Source organism: Myotis nattereri (genome assembly GCF_964212035.1).
Source record: "Myotis nattereri genome assembly, chromosome: 5".
Lineage (NCBI taxonomy): Eukaryota > Metazoa > Chordata > Mammalia > Chiroptera > Vespertilionidae > Myotis > Myotis nattereri.
The window spans coordinates 39,182,863-39,205,153 of NC_138080.1; the positions used below are offsets into that span (position 1 = coordinate 39,182,863).

The 22,291-nt window shown below is 39.4% G+C and overlaps 1 protein-coding gene across 3 annotated transcripts in view; it reads left to right on the forward strand.

The window, feature by feature from the left end:
• The window catches only part of SCRG1 (stimulator of chondrogenesis 1), a 94,647-nt gene extending 74,976 nt beyond the window's left edge, over positions 1 to 19,671 (forward strand). For 2 of the 3 annotated variants that reach the window (XM_081090648.1, XM_081090649.1), the window contains exons 2-3: positions 15,543 to 15,795; positions 18,811 to 19,671. In XM_081090648.1, coding sequence (XP_080946774.1) covers positions 15,557 to 15,795; positions 18,811 to 18,865 — 294 coding nt within the window. In that variant the 5' untranslated portion in view covers positions 15,543 to 15,556 and the 3' untranslated portion in view covers positions 18,866 to 19,671. Of the gene's footprint in view, positions 1 to 10,538; positions 10,674 to 15,542; positions 15,796 to 18,810 lie in introns of those variants that run through there. The other variant, XM_081090647.1, reaches the window with a different exon arrangement.
• The last annotated feature ends 2,620 nt before the right edge of the window (positions 19,672 to 22,291 follow it).

The following is a 22,291-nucleotide window of genomic DNA, read 5'->3' on the forward strand; positions in this document are numbered from 1 at the left end:
CACTTAGTGCCTCATTAAAGGAGCAATTTTGCAGGCACCAGGGTTCCTTGGAGAAGTGGATGATTCTAGGATTGGAACAGGAGATGTGCAAGATAAGCCTGGAGCATCCTCTAGTGCAGCCGTGGGCAAACTACGGCCCGCGGGCCGGATCCGGCCCGTTTGAAATGAGTAAAACTAAAAAAAAAAAAGACCGTACCCTTTTATGTAATGATGTTTACTTCGAATTTATATTAGTTCACACAAACACTCCATCCATGCTTTTGTTCCGGCCCTCCGGTCCAGTTTAAGAACCCATTGTGGCCCTCGAGTCAAAAAGTTTGCCCACCCCTGGTCTAGTGCCAGAAAGTAAGGAAGTGTTTGGGGGGTAAGAAACAAAACACCTGGTGAGAGTGCATTTCAAAAGAACACAGGATTAGTGATGTTGAGCATTTTTTTCATATGTCTCTTGGCCATCTGTATGTCCTCTTTGGAAAAGTACCTATTCCGTTCCTGTGCCCATTTTTTTAATTGGGTTATTTGTCTTCCTTTTGTTGAGCTGTATGAGTTCTTTATGTATTTTGGAAATTAATCCCTTATCAGATGTGTCACTGGCAAATATATTCTTCCATATAGTGGGTTCCTTGTTTATTTTGATGATGGTTCTTTTGCTGTGCAGAAGCTTTTTATTTTGATGTAGTCCTATTTGTTTAGTTTTTCTTTGTTTCTCTTGCCCTAGGAGACATATCGGTGAAAATTCTGCTATGTGAAATGTCACTGCCTATGTTTTCTTCTAGGATTTTACGGTTTCGTGACTTATATTTAAGTTCTTTATCCATTTTGAGTTCATTCTTTTTTAAAAAAATGATTGATTTCAGAGAGGAAGGGAGAGAGAGCTAGAAACATCAATGATGAGAAAGAATCATTGATCGGTTACCCCCTGTACACCCTCTACTCAGAATCAAGCCCGCAACCCTGGCCCTTGACAAGAATCGAACACGGGACCCTTCAGTCTGCAGGCTGACGCCCTATACACTAAGTCAAACCAGCTAGGGTGAGTTCATTCTTATGTATGGTGCAAGTTGGTGATTCAGTTTCTTTTGTTTTCGCATGTACCTGTCCAGTTTTCCTAATACCATTTATTGGAGAGACTGTCTTTACTCCAGTATATGCTCTTGCCTCCTTTGTCAAATATTAATTGACCATAATGATGTGGGTCAATTTCTGGGGTCACTGTTCTGTTCCATTGATCTATATGCCTGTATAGTGTCAATACCAGGCTATTTTGATTACTAGTATAATGGCTTTGTAGTAGAGTTTGATATCTGGTATTGTGATTCCTCCAACTTTGTTCTTCTTTCTGAAGATTGTTGCTGCTATTTGGGATCTTTTTTTGGTTCCATACACATTTTTGGAATATTTGTTCTAGATCTGTGAGATATCAGATATCACTAATCATCAGAGAGATGCAAATTAAAGCAACAACGAGGTATCACCTCACACCAGAATGGCTACCATCAATAAATCAACAAAGGACAAATGCTGGAGAAGATGTGGAGAACAGGGAACATTGGTACACTGCTGGTGGGAATGCAGATTGGTGCAGCCTCTATGGAAAACAGTATGGAATTTACTGAAAAAATTTTAAATGTAACTACCATTTGACCCACAATCCCACTTTTAAGAATATATCCTAAGAAGCTCGAAACACCAAGCAGAAAGAATATATGCACCCCTATGTTCACAGCAGCATTATTTACAATAGCTAATGTCTGGACACAGCCCAAGTGCTCATCAGTAGATAAGTGGATAAAAAAGCCATGGTACATTTACACAATGGAATACTATGCAGCTATATCAAAGAAGGATTTCTTACCCTTCGCAATAGCATGGATGGACCTGGAGAGTATTATGCTGAGTGAAATAAGCCAGTCAGAGAAAGACAAATATCACATGATCTCACTGTATAAGTGAAATGTAATGAACATAATAAACTGATAAACAAAATAGGTCCGGAGGCATGGAGACATGGAACAGAAGGGAAATGGGAAGAGATTAACCAAAGAACTCGTATACATAAATGCATAACCAATGGACACAGATAATAGTGCGGGGAAGGCCTGGGGTGCAGCAGGGGATGGAAGGAGGAGGGTAAAGGGAGGAAATAGGGGACACCTATAATACAGTCAACAATAAAATAAAATTTTAAAAAAACAGGTGACAATGAAAGGGCTCTCAATGGCTAAAGATGGAACAATTTGAGCAACAAAATAATTTTTAAATTATATTGAATTATAATCCAAAGTATAAAATAAATATCCATGTGTTCATACTGATCTAAATAAATCAGGGGAAACAGACAAATCTCACATACAGAAGAGTTTTTTAAAAAGTATGTAGATGTCTGCCCTCAAGGAGTAGACCATAACCCTTCCTCCACCCCTTAGGTGTGAGCGGGGCACAAAGACTTCTTTTCACAAAGTGCAGTCAGAAAGGGAAAGAAGAAGAGCCACTTTCTAGTGGAGAAACCTGCCAAACACTGCCTCAGCCAGGTGAGCAAGGTTCCCATTGTCATTGGTAAGTTATGTTCACTGTGTGCTCCCTTGATATGCTATGATGAAAATAGCACTTTAACTATGGGTATTTCCCCAAAAAAACACATAATCCAAGTTTAATAATAAGATAAATATTAGACAAACTTCAATTGATGGACCATCTATAAAACACCTAACTAGCACTCTTTAAAACTTGTTGAAGTCATCAAAATCAAAGAAAGAGTGAGAAGAAACTGTCACAGCCTATAGACGCCTAAGAAGACATAACAAGTGAATGGAAGGTGGTGTCCTGGAGGGAATCCTGGAACAGAAAGAAAAGGACACTAGTTTCTTTTTAAAAAATATATATATTTTTATTGATTTCAGAGAGGAAGGGAGAGGGAGAGAGAGATAGAAACATTAATGATGAGAGAGAATCATTGATCGGCTGCCTCCTGCACGCCCACTACTGGGGATCGAGCCTGCAACCCGGGCATGTGCCCTTGACTGGAATCGAACCCAGGACCCTTCAGTCTGCAGGCCGGGGCTCTATCCGCTGAGCCAAACCAGCTAGGTGACACTCATATCTTTTTAAAAAGATATATATTTTATTGACTTCAGGGAAGAAGGAAGAGGGAAAGAGAGAAACATCAATGATGAGAGAGAATCACTGATCAGCTGCCTCCTGCTCACCCCCCACTGGGGATTGAGCCCCCAACCTGGGCATATGCCCTTGACCGGAATTGAACTGTGACCTCCTAGTTCATAGGTCAATGCTCAACCACTGAGGCACGTTGGCCAGGCGAGGACAACTCAATTCTTTTTTAAAAAATATATTTTATTGATTTTTTACAGAGAGGAAGGGAGAGGGATAGAGAGTTAGAAACATCAATGAGAGAGAAACATCGACCAGCTGCCTCCTGCACACCCCCCACCAGGGATGTGCCCGCAACCCAGGTACATTTCCTTGACCGGAATCGAACCTGGGACCCTTCAGTCCACAGGCCGATACTCTATCCACTGAGCCAAACCGGCTAGGGTGACAACTCAGTTCTTAATAAAAACTAAGAAAATTAATAAATCATGGACTTTAGTTAATAATATATCAATATTGGGGGAGAACCAAGATGGCGGCATAGGTTAACGCCGGAGTTTGCTGCTTTGAACAACTACTTCAAAAGTGAAACTAAAAGACGGAAGGGACATCACCCAGAACCACAGGAACGCTGGCTGAGTGGAAGTCCTACAACTAGGAGGAAAGAGAAACGCATACGGACACTCAGAGGAGGCGCAGTGCTGAAGTCAAATTCTGAGGTGCGGAGTGCGCTGAGCGGGCTGGCGGCGGAGGGCACGGTTGGCATTTTCAATCGGGAGGGAGTCGCAGACTCTGAGTTCCAGATACAGGCGAGTCTTTAGGGACCCAGACTCAAACGGGAGAAGCAGGACTGTCTGGCTTCGGTCAGAGCTTTCTCTCTGAGCTTTGCAGCGGGTGCTGGGACTCAGAGAGGCAGAGCCCCTGGGGACAGGACTGAGAGCCGCCATAACTGCTCTCTCCGGCCCACCCTGTTGGTCCTGTGCGACCCGCCCTGCCCAAGCCCTGCACAGAGGCATTTGCCGGATAGCCTCAGGCAAAGGCTAGATTAGCACCTCCCTAGAGGACAGAAGTTCTCTCACTGCTGACACAGCTGATTCTCATAGCCACTTGGCCTGGAGGTCAAACCCTCCCTGGAATTAGCTACAACAATCAAGATTTAACTATAAGACTGCGAACAAAGACCACTAGGGGGTGCACCAAGGAAGCATAACAAAATGCGGAGACAAAGAAACAGGACAAAATTGTCAATGGAAGATATAGAGTTCAGAACCACACTTTTAAGGTCTCTCAAGAACTGTTTAGAAGCCGCCGATAAACTTAATGAGATCTACAAGAAAACTAATGAGACCCTCGATGTTATATTGGGGAACCAACCAGAAATTAAGCATACACGGACTGAAATAAAGAATATTATACAGACTCCCGACAGCAGAACAGAGGAGCGCAAGAATCAAGTCAATGATTTGAAATGCGAGGAAGCAAAAAACACCCAACCGGGAAAGCAAAATGAAAAAAGAATCCAAAAATGCGAGGATAGTGTAAGGAGCCTCTGGGACAGCTTCAAGCGTACCAACATCAGAATTATAGGGGTGCCAGAAGATGAGAGACAGCAAGATATTGAAAACCTATTTGAAGAAATAATGACAGAAAACTTCCCTCACCTGGTGAAAGAAATGGACTTACAGGTCCAAGAAGGGCGGAGAACCCCAAACAAAAGGAATCCAAAGAGGACCACACCAAGACACATCATAATTAAAATGCCAAGAGCAAAAGATAAAGAGAGAATCTTAAAAACAGCAAGAGAAAGAAACTCAGTTACCTACAAGGGAATACCCATACGACTGTCAGCTGATTTCTCAGCAGAAACTTTGCAGGCCAGAAGGGAGTGGCAAGAAATATTCAAAGTGATGAATACCAAGAACCTACAACCAAGATTACTTTATCCAGCAAAGCTATCATTCAGAATTGAAGGTCAGATAAAGAGCTTCACAGATAAGGAAAAGCTAAAGGAGTTCATCACCACCAAACCAGGATTATATGAAATGCTGAAAGGTATCCTTTAAGAAGAGGAAGAGGAAGAAAAAGGTAAAGATACAAATTATGAACAACAAATATGCATCTATCAACAAGTGAATCTAAGAATCAAGTGAATAAATAATCCGATGAACAGAATGAACTGGTGATTATAATAGAATCAGGGACATAGAAAGGGAATGGACTGACTATTCTTGGGGGGGAAAGGGGTGTGGGAGATGCGGGAAGAGACTGGACAAAAATCGTGCACCTATGGATGAGGACAGTGGGTGGGGAGTGAGGGCAGAGGGTGGGGCAGGAACTGGGAGGAGGGGAGTTATGGGGGGGAAAAAAGAGGAACAAATGTAATAATCTGAACAATAAAGATTTAATTTAAAAAAATAATATATCAATATTGATTCATTAATTATAACAAATGTACCACATTAATGTAAGATACTAATAAAAATCAACTGGTTGAACTGTTAGCAATTTTTCCCCAAAATTCTAAAACTATTCTAAAATTTTAAACTCTATTTAAAAATGATATTGAGAATCATACACTCTTAGAAAGTGGAAAATGGAAGGGACTATAAAAATCATCAATTAAGCCCTTTACTAACAAGAGAGAAGACTGAGGATTTATAGAAGGATTTATTAGCCTGCACTTCAGAGATGGCCTAGAGAAAACAGTGGTGTCTACTTGCTGAACTACATCCTTAGTGACACGACACATCAATCATAGTACACAGTAGACCCTCAATAAGTAACTACTGAAAGGCGAATAATTCCCCCAAACCTAATCTCTATGCAAGTATTTCATCCATTGCTCACTTATTTATTGACTCATTCATTCATTTAATAAGTATTTACTGAATGTCTGGCACTACGATTTTACTTCTAGAATAATAATCACTTAGAAATTCTACTCAAATGACTGACATTTTGGCAATTTTCCACATCTGACTTTGTAGAAAACTCCCTTTAGCTGATTCAAATGTCCAAGGAAGACTTTGAAAAATTACCTCATAAAACAATGTTGTTTGCATTAAATAAGCCAACACTTCTAAAGTGTTTAGCACACTTGGCAATGACATTATTATTAGTTGTATCAATACTGTTATTGTTATCATTACCAACCCACCAGATGCTTGTACCTGTGAAAAAACTTTGGGAAGCTTAGGACCAGAACTCGGGATCTGCAAGCGATCACACACTGGCACACTTAATAGCTCTTTTGATCTTTCTGGGTTTGATAAGTTGGTCCTTTCCAACAAACCACAAAATTATTGTTGGGATCTGGGCTGTGATTCCATTTACTGTTAGTCCAATGTCCCTTTTAAATTTCCAGGAAACTAATGGGGTTATATTCAAGTTTCTTTCCTTCTTAACGCATTCCACTCCTGAGGTTCATTTTACTGGCTTTATTTCTATTGTATTTAAAGATCTTATTCTTCAGCGTGCTTACAACCTCTATGTAGAAATGCTGTGAAAAGCCCAGCACTCCCAGTGGACATCACACTCTCTATGCTCAGGTAAAAGAGGTCTTGTGTTTACTGCTCTAACAGTTTCTGAGCAAGGAGACTCCCCCTCTAATCATCATTATAGCCACGGCTGCCGGTCTGAAATCCAGCAGTTCCCAAGTACATTGGACCTTCAAAACTGCATTCCATTATGAATGCCTCTGGAAGGTAGTTCTCATCCAGTAGTTGTCATGACATCAGCTCAACATCTGACACAACAGCTCCTAGGGGATTCGGCTCTTTCCCCAAGGGCCTCACTTGAGACTCCTCAATGGAGTCGTTTTCCTTAAGTTCCACTTTGGTGGCAGAAAGCTAAGTCTGCGTAGCAGAGATTATCTTGTTCCACCCAGTTGCAAAACGCATTCTCAGCACAAATGTTCCAAGTTCAGAGAAAATCTTAAGGAAAACTTTAAATAGTTTTAATAAAAAAGAATACTCTTTTACTGAGTTCAAAAATAATTAAGTGAATAAAACAGGTTAATTGTTTCTTTTTAACTTACTTTAAAGGAATTTTAAAAGGAAATTTCGTCTGTAGCTCATTATTATTCCAACAAACATGCTGTGAATTAAGTTTCCATTAGCCTTATTATTAGAAACTCCTTTTGTCGAGGATACTCCCATAAAACGGGTCCTACCTCTCTCCCGGGAAGAACCCTGAAGGTTGAAACCTGCTGCTGCTTCTCCCGGGCACTGCCACTCTGGTGACTCCTGCAGGATTGAAGCCTGAGGGAAATGAGAGAAAGGGGTCAATTACGGAACACAGGAGCCGCAGATTCTAAATCAGGTCATATGCATGAGCTCCCAGGTGGAAATCAGGGGAAGAATTTATGTGTTCCCATTTTTTTCCCCCACAAGCTTAAGGTGTGGGATGTCTACTATTATTTAGATGCAAAATATCTTTTGAGACTTCATCTGATTAGGAGGATTTTAATGTTGTTATTGTTTGTTTGCTTTTTAGGAAATGCTAATCAGCTCGCTTTTCGAATGTAATACCAGCACTTCTATTTTTTTAATACCAGTACTTAACATAATTGCTTAAGTTCTAGATCAAATTGCTTAAGCTCTGTCACCAATTTGTGGGGATTTCCCATTTGTAACAAACCTGATTAGACTTGATATGATAAAATATACTTATATAGATAAAACATGCACACATAGAGAGAGAGGCTGTCGTATAAAAATATAGCAGGACATGTTTTCTAGAAATCTGGACAGTATGTCTGGATGGCCTTACCTATCTCATAGAAAAGGTTTACTTTGGGAGGCTATCTCAGAGAGACAGATCGTCTCCAGAGCAACATAAATCAGGGTTCAACAAAAGGTCTGAGTAATAGGCAATCAGGAGAGAAAACAAAAGAAAAATGCTGAAGTTTCTACATACAAGAAAACAAACAGTGGTTGCAAATTGGAGCCCTAAGTTGAAAGTCACAAGGGCAGCCTCTGCAATCGCAGGTCTTGGTTTGCAATCAATTGCTTCTCAAATGGGCAGCTGCATGTAATAGACATCAGGATGAATAGCAGCAGGCACTTAAAACATTTTTTTAAATATGTTTTCATTGATTTTTATTTTGTTAACCATTAGAAAAATTTTTTTCTTTTTGGATTAAGGTATTACATATGTGACCTTATTCCTTATTGCCCCCCCCCACCCACCCACTCATGTCCTTACCCCCCTGGTGTCTGTGTCCATTGGTTAGGCTTATATGCATGCATACAAGTCCTTTGGTTGATTAGAGAGAAAGAAGGGAGAGGGAGAGAGAGATAAAACACTGAAGGGAGAGAAATATCTACTGGGGATCGAGCCAGCAACCCAGGCATGTGCCCTGACAGGAACTGAACCTATGACCTCTTGGTGCATGGGATTATGCTCAACCAACAGAGCCACACCAGCCGGGCAGCAGCAGGCATTTGAAAATTTAATAATGTTGCCCTAGCTGGTTTGGCTCAGTGGATAGAGCGTCGGCCTGCAGACTGAAGGGTCCCGGGTTCAATTCTGGTCAAGGACACATGCCTGGGTTGCAGGCTCAATCCCCAGTAGGGGAAGTGCAGAAGGCAGCTGATCAATGATTCTCTCTCAACATTGATGTTTCTATCTCTGTCTCCCTCTCCCTTCCTCTCTGAAATTAATAAAAATATATTATAAAAAATTTAATAATGTTCAACAATTCTCCCTTGAAATGATGGGAAGCCCAACTAGCAATAAGTAAATGTTTGACAGGCAACAGGGACTAGGAAACCAAGATCCAAATGTGCTTTTTAGGGGCAATTTTTTTCTAAGTGACTAGGAACATGATCCAGAGGCAGTAGGTAGTTACTAAAGAGGTCTAGGGTACCACATGAAGCAGGCATGCAAGAAACACAATGCCAGGTATATTATTGTATGGATTTGAATATTGCTGAATATAAAAATGAAGCCAGCCCTGGTTGGTAGCTCAGTGGTTAGCGTGTCGGCCCTCAGACCTAAGGGTGTTAATTGCATAACTCGATTAGTTATTTAGTTGACATTTAGTTGGCCAGTTAATTCTAACATTCTAGCCCATACTTTCTTTCTGTGCTCCATGCACATTTAACAAACTGCTTACTAAACATTCCCAATTCCATCTAGGGCTCTATAAATCCAACATTCATTCACTAACTCGTTTCTCTCTCCCACACCTGCTGCATCCCAAACTGCTCTTTTTGCATTTTTTTCCTCAAAGATGAAGAACAGCATTGTTCATCCAAGGGTCCAAACTTTTGAAATTTAATAAAGTCTCCTGTCCTTCTCTCAGCTACCTTTGCCCTAAACATGAAAACCTAATTGGTCACCAGATCTTCTCAGTGGTGCTTCCTGTCTTCTCTCCTGTGTTACCGCGGGAGCTCCTCTTCTCCCGTTTCTAGTCGCTTTCCTCCCACACCATAATTCTTTCATTCTGCAGTCAGGGGTTTGACCTTTTAAATATGTTTCATCATCTTTCCATTTACCTTTAGGATAAAATCCAAAACTTTTAGCACAGTGTATGAGGTACTTCATCAACTTGCCTCTCTCTATCCCTCTAATCTTATCTCCCCCATCGCTAGTTCCAGGACACAAAACTACCTGTGATCCCCAAACTTGTTACCCAATCCTTCACCTTCATGCTTTTGTTAACACAACCTAGAATGACCTTTTCTCCATTTTCTGTCTAGATGATCCCTGTTCTATTATAATATTTCCAACTCCAGCAACACTATTCCAAATTGAATTTTTAAAAAACCCAGCAACTGAAGGATAGTTAACAGATGCTACCATTCCAGTACTCTTTGCTCAACACAGAGTGAAATTCCTTTTGTGCCTTTATTTCTGAGACACAGAATAGATTTCTCTGTTAGTCAGTGTACTTTTTGCTTCCCATTGGCTGGTAATGAGATTTGGAATATACTTTCAACCAAAATGTTAGAACAAGGGATCTAGATGGTGAAGAAAACTTGGTGACAAAACACAAAGAAACCAGGAGAGAGGAACAGGCGCTCAGCTGTTTTCCTAAATCATATTAGCCATTTCTCCATCTCCTTCTCCCCCTCCTCCCCTCTCTCCCTAGCTCTCTGTCCCTGTCTCCCTGTCTCAGTGTCTCTCTGTCTGCATCTCACACACACGTATGTGCCTGTGTACACACACTTTTCTTCAGGTAAAAAAAAAAAAATTCCCTCTCTGTGTTCTTTATAAATCCCTCGGGTTTAATATTTTATTGCTCCAAGTCTGCCTCCCTGAGGTTCTTGTATAGACTCGTTATTTCCCTCTGTAAAGGAGCTGTTTAGCTCATCTTCGCCTGGTGTGTAAGAACCCAAGGGAGGCCGTTCTTGCAGCCCAGTCCTCCACTCCCCTCCCCGAGAGTCTTGGCTGGAGCCGCGAGTCTGTCAATCCCGGGCGGGAGACAAGGCAGACAAAGGTTCATTTGTGAAGCACCTCCTTCCAGCACCTCCTCTCCTCTCCTTCTGCCCAAACTCACCCAGCGAGTTGGAGCATTTTAAAAGAGTCCTCTGACAAGAAGACCAAAAGGAAAGAAGAAAAGGGTACGTAACTTTTTTTTGCCTAAAAACCATTTTATGTCATTTATTCTACTCCACACGACTGCTATAGATTAGAGCAGAGATGTATTTATGCGAAGAGAAAGGTAGACAGGCAGAAAGAGACCCTCGAAAGAGATGATGTATGTACTTTGAAAAATAAATGCTTCTTAGTATAAAGGGAAAACAAATCAGGTGAAGAGAACAGATACTGGGAAAGTCACTTAATCGTGAGGATTGAAAGAGGCAGCTTCCTCTATGTTATTTCTTATGAATATACATGTCCACTCTGAATTCGGTCCACACACCAGGACCTTATTCCACGTCTCAGAACCATGTGAGGATGATGAAGGATATACTTTCTTAAGTGCAGTAACTATATCTGTATAGTTTACCTACCCAAAGGAAACAAATGTCTCTTGCTTTTTAAAAACGCTGATTCCTGAAAAGAGACTGGCACACATCTGTGAATAAAGAGGGGATTCATTGCATTCATCCTTGGTGTCTCCATCGTGAAACACAACAAGGTGTCTGTACTGCTCAGATAAAGGGAGCCCTTCTTCCCTTTGGGGGCTTGTGAAAATTTCCCTTTAACATTCCTTAACTTAGGTATACAGTCTTTGAAAAGCTCTCCCAAATGCTGGCCCTTTTCTCCATGCTAATGATCTGCTGTGGCCAGGAGAGCATTAGAATGATGCAAGACTGAATAGTAATATCGTCTTCCAGCATTCTCTCCGCATCCTGAAGGCAGGTCACCTTCAGGGAGGATATGGACTTCGTTTGTCCACTGATGAATGTCCTTTGGGTATTCGGGCTGATCGTGTCTGTTTTAATGATGTTGAAAAGGCTTCTCCACTTTCTAATACCACTTTGATTCCTTCAACATACCGTTGGAGAAGTTTCACTCGAGGACTCAGTTATTCTAACACAAACCTCTTGTATCACAGTTAATAAGAAAGAGAACGAATGTTTCAAATAACAGTGATTTTCATCCTCCAAGAAAGATGATGGAAAACATGACAGACTGGACAGCAATTTTAATCTCTTCCAGCTATAATTTTAAATGTCAGATTCTGGGCTGTACTTTTCATTTGCTTTAGCAGCTTTTGCTTCTCTTTTGCTGTGTTTTGAAAGAAATCTGAAAATGGACTGCCCTTTCTGTCTAATTCATCAACTCTGTCGCTTTCCACTTTTTAAAATAGCAGTTCCCAGAACTGGCATCAGCTGCCTATATGAGCATTGCACCATAAATGTCTCAACACTTAAACTACATAGCCCTGTTAGTTTTGGCCATTACATGGAATAATTTTTCTTTCTAAGTCTCCATTTAACTCCAACCATTCAAAAAGCTTGCTAGTGCCAAATATCCTTTACACGATCAAGATTTGCCATTCCCTACCTATATGGTGGTGGCAATGATTTATTGCTTAGTTGAAAACATTTTGCCTTTAATTCTGTATGCTCTGCATTGATATCTTTTAAATATTATGCCATTAGCCCTGGCTAGTGTTTCTCAGTGTTTAGAGTGCCAGCCAGTGTACTGAAGGGTTGTGGGTTGGATTCCTGATCAAGAGCATGTAGCTGGATTGCAGGTTCAATCTCTGGTCCCATGCAGGAGACAACTAATTCTCTCTCTCTCTCTCTCTCTCTCTCTCTCTCTCTCTCTCTCTCCTCCCTCCCTCCCTCCCTTGTCCCCTTCCACTGTCTCAAAAAAAACACACAAAAACAACAAAAAACTAATGGAAAAATATCCTCAGGTGAGGATTAACTATATATATCTCAAGTGGAACAATGGCAATATATAAGACATATATATTCCCATTAATATCATGCCAATCTATTAAATATTGGGATATGAATGGTATCATACATAAGGAACAATATTAACTACATAAAATTGAGTCCAAAATCCAATAGAAACTAATTGAGGGTCTCTTTCTTATTCCTTCAGATATTCAGCTTTTAGCTTTGTTTTCTTTTATAATTTGGATGTACTCCAGTAGGAATTTTATGTGCATGTACTTCAACTGAAAGAGAAAAAAAAAATAGAGCAGTTTGCTTCAAACTTGCCAAAGTCATTTCATCTTGTTGGAACTTGAAAATATATGGTCTTGATGGATTGCCAAGGACTAAGGTTGGTGTCTTCTAATGAAAAAACCAACCAATGTATCACAGGAACATTCAGACATTGTTCCACTGACTAAATAAGAGTTAAAGCTATTTATTGGCACTTAAGTAAAAGAAGATGAGAAGATGTCAGTTCAAGCATGTAATTTCTAAAGTGTTAAAAGAAAAACTACCAATAAGTGCTTGCCAGATGTGGAACTTTCCATCTTAGTATGTGACTGAGGCTGTGACAGAAACACTATTTTATGCTCTGGCATGAACACAGTCAGAAGAGGTGTGTGGTATGGCAGCATACAGACTTACTTTTCCTGCAATTTGTTTTTCACTCCAGTGAATGTTTTTTGAATACTTACTGTGAGCCCAGTGTTGAAGGAGGCGCTCTGAGAGAAGAGACAAAAAAAAAAAAAAAAAAGTTACAGTCCTTGCCTTTATGATGCTGGCATCTTCTCTTCCAGTCCTCTGAGTGTTGGCTCACCCTTAGTCAGTTATTTGCCTCTCCTCTTCTGAATCTATACTCATTACCCTGCCAGTCCCATAGCTATAAATACTATCAATAAATACCCTGATGACTCTCAAATTTGTGTTTCCAGCCCTGACCTTCAGACTCATATTCAGCTGCCTACTCAACATCTTTACTTGGATGTGTAGTAGACATCTCAAACTTAACTTGCCCCAAAATTTACTCTTGCATTCCCCCCAAACTGACTCCATTCAATTCTTTCTCAGCTCAATAAATGTCAGTACCTTTCGGTTAAAAATGTAAGCGTTAGTCTTGATTCTTTCCCTCTTGTGTCATATCTTCCATCTACTTTTGCCTCTTCTACTTCTGATTTTGTCCCACCATAGCACACCTGCAGAGAGCTAAAAGAAACTTTAAACACAAAGGCATAAATAAGATCATATTACTATTCAATAAAAATCTTCCAATAGTTTCTCAATCTATACATATATAAGCCTAATATGCTAAGTGTCTGGCCATTTGACCATTTGACCAGTCACTATGATGCACACTGACCACCAGGGAGCAGACGCTTTGACTGTTAGGTTAGCTTGCTGCTGGGGTCCAGCTGATCAGGGCTGGGCGAGATGGGTTGGATATGCCCTGGAGCCCTCCATGATCCCTCCCCGACCCCCATCGTGCGCCGGTGGGGTCCCTCGGCCTGGCCTGCACCCTCTCACAATTCGGGATCCCTTGGGGGTTGTCGGAGAGCCAGTTTCGGCCTGATCCCCACAGTCCTGTATAATCAATAAAATCTAAAGATCTTATCATGTCCTATAAGGCCCTTTATGATCTTTCCAAATCTTCCTTCCTGGTTCTAGGTAAATCCATAAAATGACCAATTCAGTAAGTGGTCAAATGGCTTTCTGTGAATTTCCCACTCCCATACTCTATATGGTTCACTGGCTTATGAAAAATGCTGACGATGACAAGGCATTATTTAGTCAAATTCACAGTTCTTGTAGTACAGATTATATACATATAGAGCTATGGAAATAGAGAGCAAGGGAACTGTTAGAATGATATGGGCTGTATCAGAATGGTTTCTTAGGAAAGATGAGTTTGAGGTTTGTCCTTAATGGATGGTTTGATCAGAAATTAATGTAAAGGGAAGAAGTTAGAGGGGGCAACAAGGCAAAGACACATATGTAGGATTGAAGAGGTGTCAGGTCCCACTGCCTACTAACTGCAATAATGAATGATTTGTGTGGAGGAGAAGTGGAAGGAAGACCAGAGGATTAGTTATAAGAAGTTCACAGTCTTTTAGATAACATGAAACTTCTATAGACTCTTGCTCAAGATTAAAAATATGTTTTCAGCCCTAGCCAGTTTGGCTCAGTGGATAGAGCATTAGACCATGGACAGAAGGATCCCGGGTTTGATTCTGGTCAAGGGCATATACCTTGGTTGCAGGCTCAATCCCCGGTAGGGTTGGGGTGCGTGCTGGAGGCAACCAATTGATGTGTTTCTCTCACATTGATGTTTCTCTGTGTCTCTCCACCTCCCTTCCACTCTCTCTAAAAATCAATGGGAAAATATCCTCAGGTGAGGATTAACAACAACAAAAAAGTGTGTTTTCAGAGAAGCACTAGAAAAATGGACCAAGCATTGTATTAGCCATTGGGTATGTAGTGATAAAAAATCGACTGCCCTAGGAAAGCCTTCCATCCTAAAAATTTGTCAGTTTTATCACATTAAGAAGCAATTTTTCTGCCTGGTCAGTGTGGCTCAATGGTTGAGTCAACCTATGAACCAGGAGGTCACAGCTCCATTCCTGGTCAGGACACATGTCCGGGTTGCAGACTCGATCCCCAGTCAGGGGCGTGCAGGAGGCAGCCAATCAATGATTCTTTCTGATCATTGATGTTTATATCTCTCTCTTTCCCTCTCCTTTCCTCTCTGAAATTAATAGAAATATTTTAAAAGCAATTTTTCTCTACTGAATATAAAAAAATTACTTGGAGTACTTAAAATGCTAATTTTGGGTCTTACCACCACCTCTTCCCCTCATCCAGCATTTCTTAATCAGTATTTCTTTGTGGAACTGAGGCATTTAATTCTTAACAAATATTCTAAGTGATTTTTATTGTAGATGGTTTTAAACTACACTTTGAGAGCCACAGAGAGTAGAAAAGATCAACTCTTTCTACCCAGGAGTGTATGAGAATGCTAAGAAGTTTATGTTCAGACAAATTCCATCTTTAAAAACAAACTAACACTAACAAATTCTGTTTTTTATTCTATCTCAGGGCCAAAAGCCAAAATGAAATTTATAGTACTTGTCACCATTGGGCTAACTTTGCTGCTAGGAGTCCAAACCATGCCTGCAAATCGCCTCTCTTGCTACAGAAAGATACTAAAAGATCGCAACTGTCACAGTCTTCCAGAAGGAGTAGCTGACCTGACAAAGATTGATGTTAACGTCCAGGATCATTTCTGGGATGGAAAGGGATGTGAGATGATCTGTTACTGCAACTTCAGCGAATTGCTCTGCTGCCCAAAGTAAGGAAATGTAATCACAAAATATATTCTATGAAACGTATGGATAACGATTCCTTTTTGAAACCTTTATAATGAATTTGATGAAAATAATAACCCTTTTTAGTAAAATCCTGTTCAAATCTCAGCTATTTGCTAGAATCATCACCATTCTGTATAGAACTAAATGTTTTCATTTAAGAAACAGGACTTGCCGAAACCGGTTTGGCTCGGTGGATGGAGCGTTGGCCTGCGGACTGAAGGGTCCCAGGTTCAACTCCGGTCAAGGGCATGTGCCTGGGTTGCGGGCACATCCCCGGTGGGGGAATGTGCAGGAGGCGGCTGGTCGATGTTTCTCTCTCATCGATGTTTCTGACTCTCTGTGGAACATCAATAAAAAATTAAAATTAAAAAAAAAAAGAAACAGGACTTGGCAGATTTTAATAGAACTAAATGAAATCCAGAAAATTAATAACACTCCAATCTATTAAAATCTAAATCCCCTATCAGTTTTTTATCACAAAAAAATCTACCAGCAGCAGTGGTCAGCTTCAAGGTTGATATTTTAAACCTCTTCAGCTCCCACCCGGCCAAGCTCGCTCGCTCAGCTGCTCAGCTCGCAGGCTCACTGTAGCGTGCTATGGTTAAATACTCCTGGGTTGATTGATTACTCGCGAGGTGTGATTAAGTAATTAAGCTGAGGAGTCTCTGGGAGCCGCCAGGTGCCCACCCTTGAGGTTTTCGCAGAACCACCTGGGCCAGAGCCTCCACTCCTCCCCAGGGATGAAGCTGGCAGCCTGGGCTTCTCCCAGGCCCCCCACGACCAGGCCCCCACCCCGCTCGGTGCTGCCAGGCTGCTGTGGCTTCCATGACCCGGGCACAGCACCGGCCCTGCCTCGCCTGAGCTCAATCCCTGTTGGCTGTGACGTCCTTGCCCCATTTTGCTTCCATTAAAAAAGTTGTGTATTTCCAGAAAGAAAAAAAAAAAAAAAAGATGTCAGCAAACAGGATCAAGTAATTAACTGGATCGAAAAGTTTGGTAATGGTCAAAGAAAAAATTTCCAGCTCTGTGTATGAGTTAACCAGAAATAAACTAAATAAAGTTTCCCGCTGACTTGGAAAGCAGATGTATTTTAAGTATAATATAATAGTAGATAAGTCAATAAATATTTCCAACTCTTGATTTTAAACCCTTGGTTACTGAGAAATCTTTCAAACACTATGATATTGGCTATTTCATACCTAAATTGGCCTTTTCAAATTACTTTTAGCATGTCATCATATTTTCATTTTTCCAAGAAACCTGTAAGGCAGAAGAGGCAGATGTAACCATCTGATCAAGGAAAAGGTACAGCGAGATAAAATGACCAGCACCATCCTATGTGACTAGTTCATATCAGTACTGGCACTAGAACTCAGGTCTTCTGATTTGGACCAGATATTTTTCATTTTTTTCTACCAAGCCAGTTGGTTCTTAATGTGTGGTTCTCAGAAGAGCAGCTTCAATATCACCAGTGTTCTTGTTCAAAGTGCATCTCCAGCCTGGCTGGTGTGGCCCAGTGGTTGCGCATCAACTTATGAACCAGGAGGTCACGGTTTGATTCCCAGTCAGGGCATGAGCCCAGGTTGCAGGCTAAATCCCCAGCAGGGAGTATGCAGGAGGCAGCCAATCAATGATTTTCTCTCATCATTGATGTTTCTATCCTTTTCTCCCTCTCCCTTCCTATCTGAAATCAATAAAAATGCACTAAAAAAAAGAAAAGAAAGGAACATTCGTTAAAAAAAAAAGTGCACAAACATTCTTGGGCCCCAGAGCAGACCTACTATATCATGGAACACTGGAGGTGAGGCATAGCAATTATGGCTTAACACGCTTCCTAGGTGATTCTGATGTATGATGAAGTTTCAGAATCACTGTATTCAATGATGATATCAAGGACTTGAGTTAACTGATTCCACAAAATAATTTAATTTTTCCCAGACCATGTAAATGAAATATCATCTACCAGTAATATTAAAATACCATCTTTGCTTTTTCTGTAATTGTAAGACTTGAATCCAATTTACAGAAATGTGTTTGTATTTATTTCATGATATAATTTTGTGTTAATGGATAAGAATAGAAGTATTGATATACAAAAGTAATTTCTATCTGATATTGGATTATCCTTTTCCTAGTGTCAACAAACTTACCTTGCTAAGTATAGTTCCCTTTTCCCACCCTGTAATCACAGTTTAATTTGTCATCCTATTTTTTTCACTTTTTATTGAGATATAATTGACATACAGCACTTTTCAAGTTTAAGGTATATGGCAAATGAGTCAACCAATACATATTAAAAAATGACTACCATAATAATTTAGTTATAGTTAACATCTATTACCTCATATAGTTACCCCCCAAATTTATTTTTCCTTGTAATGAAAACTTTCAGATTTACTCTCTTAGCAAATTTCAAATATACTCTACAGCAGTGCTAACAATAGTTATCATATTGTACATTATATACTAAGTATATTTCTAATAAACCGTAATCATACTACCTTACACTTATATACAATTTTGTATTATCACATGCATTTTTATACATTAGCTTATATGACCTTCCCAACAAGAGTAGAGTAACTTAACACTTCTCCTTTCCCTATAATAGCTAGAAATTTATTTATTGACTTTCTTGGAAAATTTGAATGTGTTTTACCTGTAGATTTAAAGTTCATGGTCCATTCCACTCATAGCAGAGGAATGAATGTTTTTAGCATAATTATAAGGTTTTGAAATCACCTAATCTTTCCTCTTTTTTTTTGGTAAAGAAATGATAGCATATTATCAATGGAAAATGGAGGGAAAGTAAAAGAATTAATTACCTTCTTGGTCTTTGTTGTTCCTGTGGCAAGTCCTCCCACTCATTCTTTTTCTACTTTATTCACCTAAAACGAATAATCATATCTGAAATCCCGCAAATCACTGTTCATTTTTAACCCAGAAAACTAATATATACCTTAGCTTATAGCTAGATTTAACTTTTTTTTTTCCAGAGATGTCTTCTTTGGACCAAAGATCTCCTTTGTGATTCCTTGCAACAGTCACTGAGAATCTTCAAGTATTCCGGAGAGCACCATCGCTAATTTCCAAGAAACTGCATTTCTACTTCCTATCCATGCAATAAAGCACAGATTTTATAAATTCTCACTTGTCTAAGACAAGTAAACTTGTGTCAAATAAGTAGTAATAAAAAATTAATTCAATTTAATGTTTCTCTGTGGACTTTGTTGGCACTGGTTAAAAATATTGGCTAGAAACTTTTCATCTATGAGGTGTTAACTATGTTCAATAAAAGAATTTTGTTCTGCAGATGAACAGACACAATGCTGGCTCAAAGAATGAGATCTTTCCGTTCTTAGTTGACAGTTATTGACCATCTAATATATCTTAATGGAAAGAATCATATGGAAGTTGAGATTCTTAAAAGGGAAACTAGAAGTTTTCTAGTAAGAGGCGGAAGGAAGCCAGTACTTGAGTATATATTATGCAGGCCAACTATTTTAAGTACAATTTCATGTTATTCTCTTAAAAACAGCAACAACAAAAACCTTCAAGGTAAGCATTCTTAAACCTATTTTTCAAATGCTGACTTAACTATTTGCTAAAAATCAAGGCAAGAATTTGAACAAGTCCCTAATTCCAAAGCCCATACACTATACACACTCACACACAACAGCTGTATTCTTAAAACTATGATGCATATGCCTAATGTATCAATTTTTCCTGAAAACAGCTCATATTAAAAATCATACATAATGGATGAGAATTAAAAAGTCAAATGAGTTTTAAAAGGAAATAAAACAGATACCTTCAAAAATATTTTCCAATTGTCAGAGACAGTTTTGGACTATGCCCTCATATCTTAGGAGGTATGCATTGACTAGTGGCCATTAGTGATGATTTCAGAAAGTTCTTCATGCAACAAAAATTGATTAAATGCTTGCTAAGGGTCAGCTATTACTAAGATTTGGGCACATAGTAATGAATACGATGGATTGCCTCTTGGAAATTGTATAACAAAAGTGTAATAATTATATACAAATTATTTATAAATGTGAAGACTGCTACAGAGGAGAGGTATAGGATGCTATACAAAGTATTGTTGGGGGAAAGTTCAAGAAGCACATTACCTGTAGTAAACTTAGTTATTTTGTGAATAAAATTTACATTATGTAATGAAAATAGATCCTTGGAGGTTCCTAATCTGTTTATGAAGACCACTCCCAGGACAGTATTGGGCATCTATTCAATATTCAGTAAGTGTTACTGTGCTGGACCAAACAATTTTGAGGTGCTCAGAATTCAGTTCCTCTTAAAATTTGCACAAACATAAGTTAAAACCTGTTTTCAAATAGTATTGCCTCTTACAAAAATGCATGAAGTGGAGTTGTTTTTAAAAATCAAATTTCTTATCAGTATAACAGGATTCAGCTTTCTTCCGTCACTGAAGTGACTGGTACTAAAATTGGACTAACTCAATAATGAATGTCTTATGTCCTTTCTGGAACAGTGCATAGAATAGGGAAATAAATAAAATTTATTTAAGCCATTTAATTTTCTACTTGGTATGAACTCCGTTTAGGAGAGAGAAAAAAATGTGGTAAAGATTCAGTATCTCAGCATGAAGTTATACTAGTATATGTGGCAAGAATGGCTTTTGAGTAAGTGTTCCCTTATTATTGTAATCAAAACCTGATGAGAAAAATAGTATTTGAAAAAAGCTAAATATTTAATAAGTGGAATTTTACAATTATGATTACTCTTCATATTCTCTCTTTTCAGGAAAAAACTTTGTAATATGAAATTCAATGGTATTCTTTCAGTAATGGATTATAGAACCACACATTCTTCTTTATACTACTAAATAAATGTAAAAGCATGAATGTTCACACATCGTATTCAACTTTTTTCTGGTGACGTCAATATGTTTTTAAAGGCCAACATTTCATTCAAGCATATTAATGAATAGATCCTTTATTTTTTCGATAGCTTTCAGCTACAAGAAAAGACAACTACGATTTTATAAAAATTTACTACTCTTCTAAATATTGTCTTACAACTGAATGAGGTAGATACTATCATGGTTCCTGTTCTATGGCCAAAGTTTCAAGGTTTAGAGAGATTAAGTTTAGAGTTATATTATTAGAGCAGTAAAGCCAAGTTTTAAAATATGGCCAGTCTTTGCACACTCTCCCTCCAGGGAGCACACCTATGTTATCCCATTCCTCCTCTCCCCTTTACCAGTATTCCCTAATCTCCAAGGGACCCCATGAAACTTGCAACCAGTGGAGTAATGGACAGCGGTAGCTCATCCCAGGCTAAACCCCTGAACCTGTCTCCAAGGCCCTCTTTTTCCCCCTTTTCTCTGACTTCCCAGTGAGCCAAAGCAGCCCAACCTAGGCTCTCCTGTTGCTTCTTCTATGCCCTTCCTTGTTTCACTGCCCTAAGTATGTTTTTGCTGTGGTCAATAAATTCTTGCTTGCTTTTCTAAAAAATAAAATAATAAAATATGGTCAGTCTTCCTCTAGCATCTAGAGTCTTAACCACTCCATCATGTAATAGCATCGTCTAATCTATTTTCTTTCTAGGAAAGCAAACCTTTACTTGTATGGGACACATGATTTTACATTTCAGATAACTCATATATGCTAAATACTTACTGAATAATAATTTCTGAATTTTTATTTGCTTTTCTATATCCCATTCTTACTGTGAATCCCATGGTGCTAAGCACAAAGTTACAATAATACTTACTAATAGCTCATGCCTTCTTGATAACATTTCTCTTTTCCTCATCATAATCCACAGGGATTCCTTAAATATTTTTGTTTGTTAGGATTAGGTACTAACCCTAAAGGACTATTAGTTGGGGAAGCATGAGACTTGGTTGGAAAGTTTGTAAGGAGGACATTCTGAGAAAAGGAATGTCCTTCTTACAAACAGGGTGGGTGGAAGGCTGTCCACCCTGTTTATCAGAATTCTGACTTAGGGGAGTGCCAAAGGTGGTGCCCCTAATTATTCCTTGACAGTTCCAAACAAGTCTGTGCATGAGCAGACCCCCGGGTGTTTACTGGAATCCTTGTTTAATTTTTGGGTGTCCTTGCTTAAAAGACACAACAAACATATGTGTCTTCCCAATATTACTTACCCTACTGATTGTATCTAAAAGATAAACTTGATCTCAAACTGCTGCTACAACAAAAGCCTAGCAAGGCAGGCAATCAAGGCTGTCTGGTTCCTTTAGCCAGGCAGTCCCTTAGCCCTCTCTTACACAGCAAACGTTGTGTCAGAGTAATCTATACATCCATTGCTCAGGGTCTGCTGATCAGCCCCAGCATATTAGATAATTGGAAGCAACATGAAGAACCAAAACAATGAGCAACAACTATTGGATGAAGGGAAGGTCAGATAAGAACATTCATAAATCATTTTGCAACTTTAATTCCTTATAATTGCTAACAGGTACACTTGAGT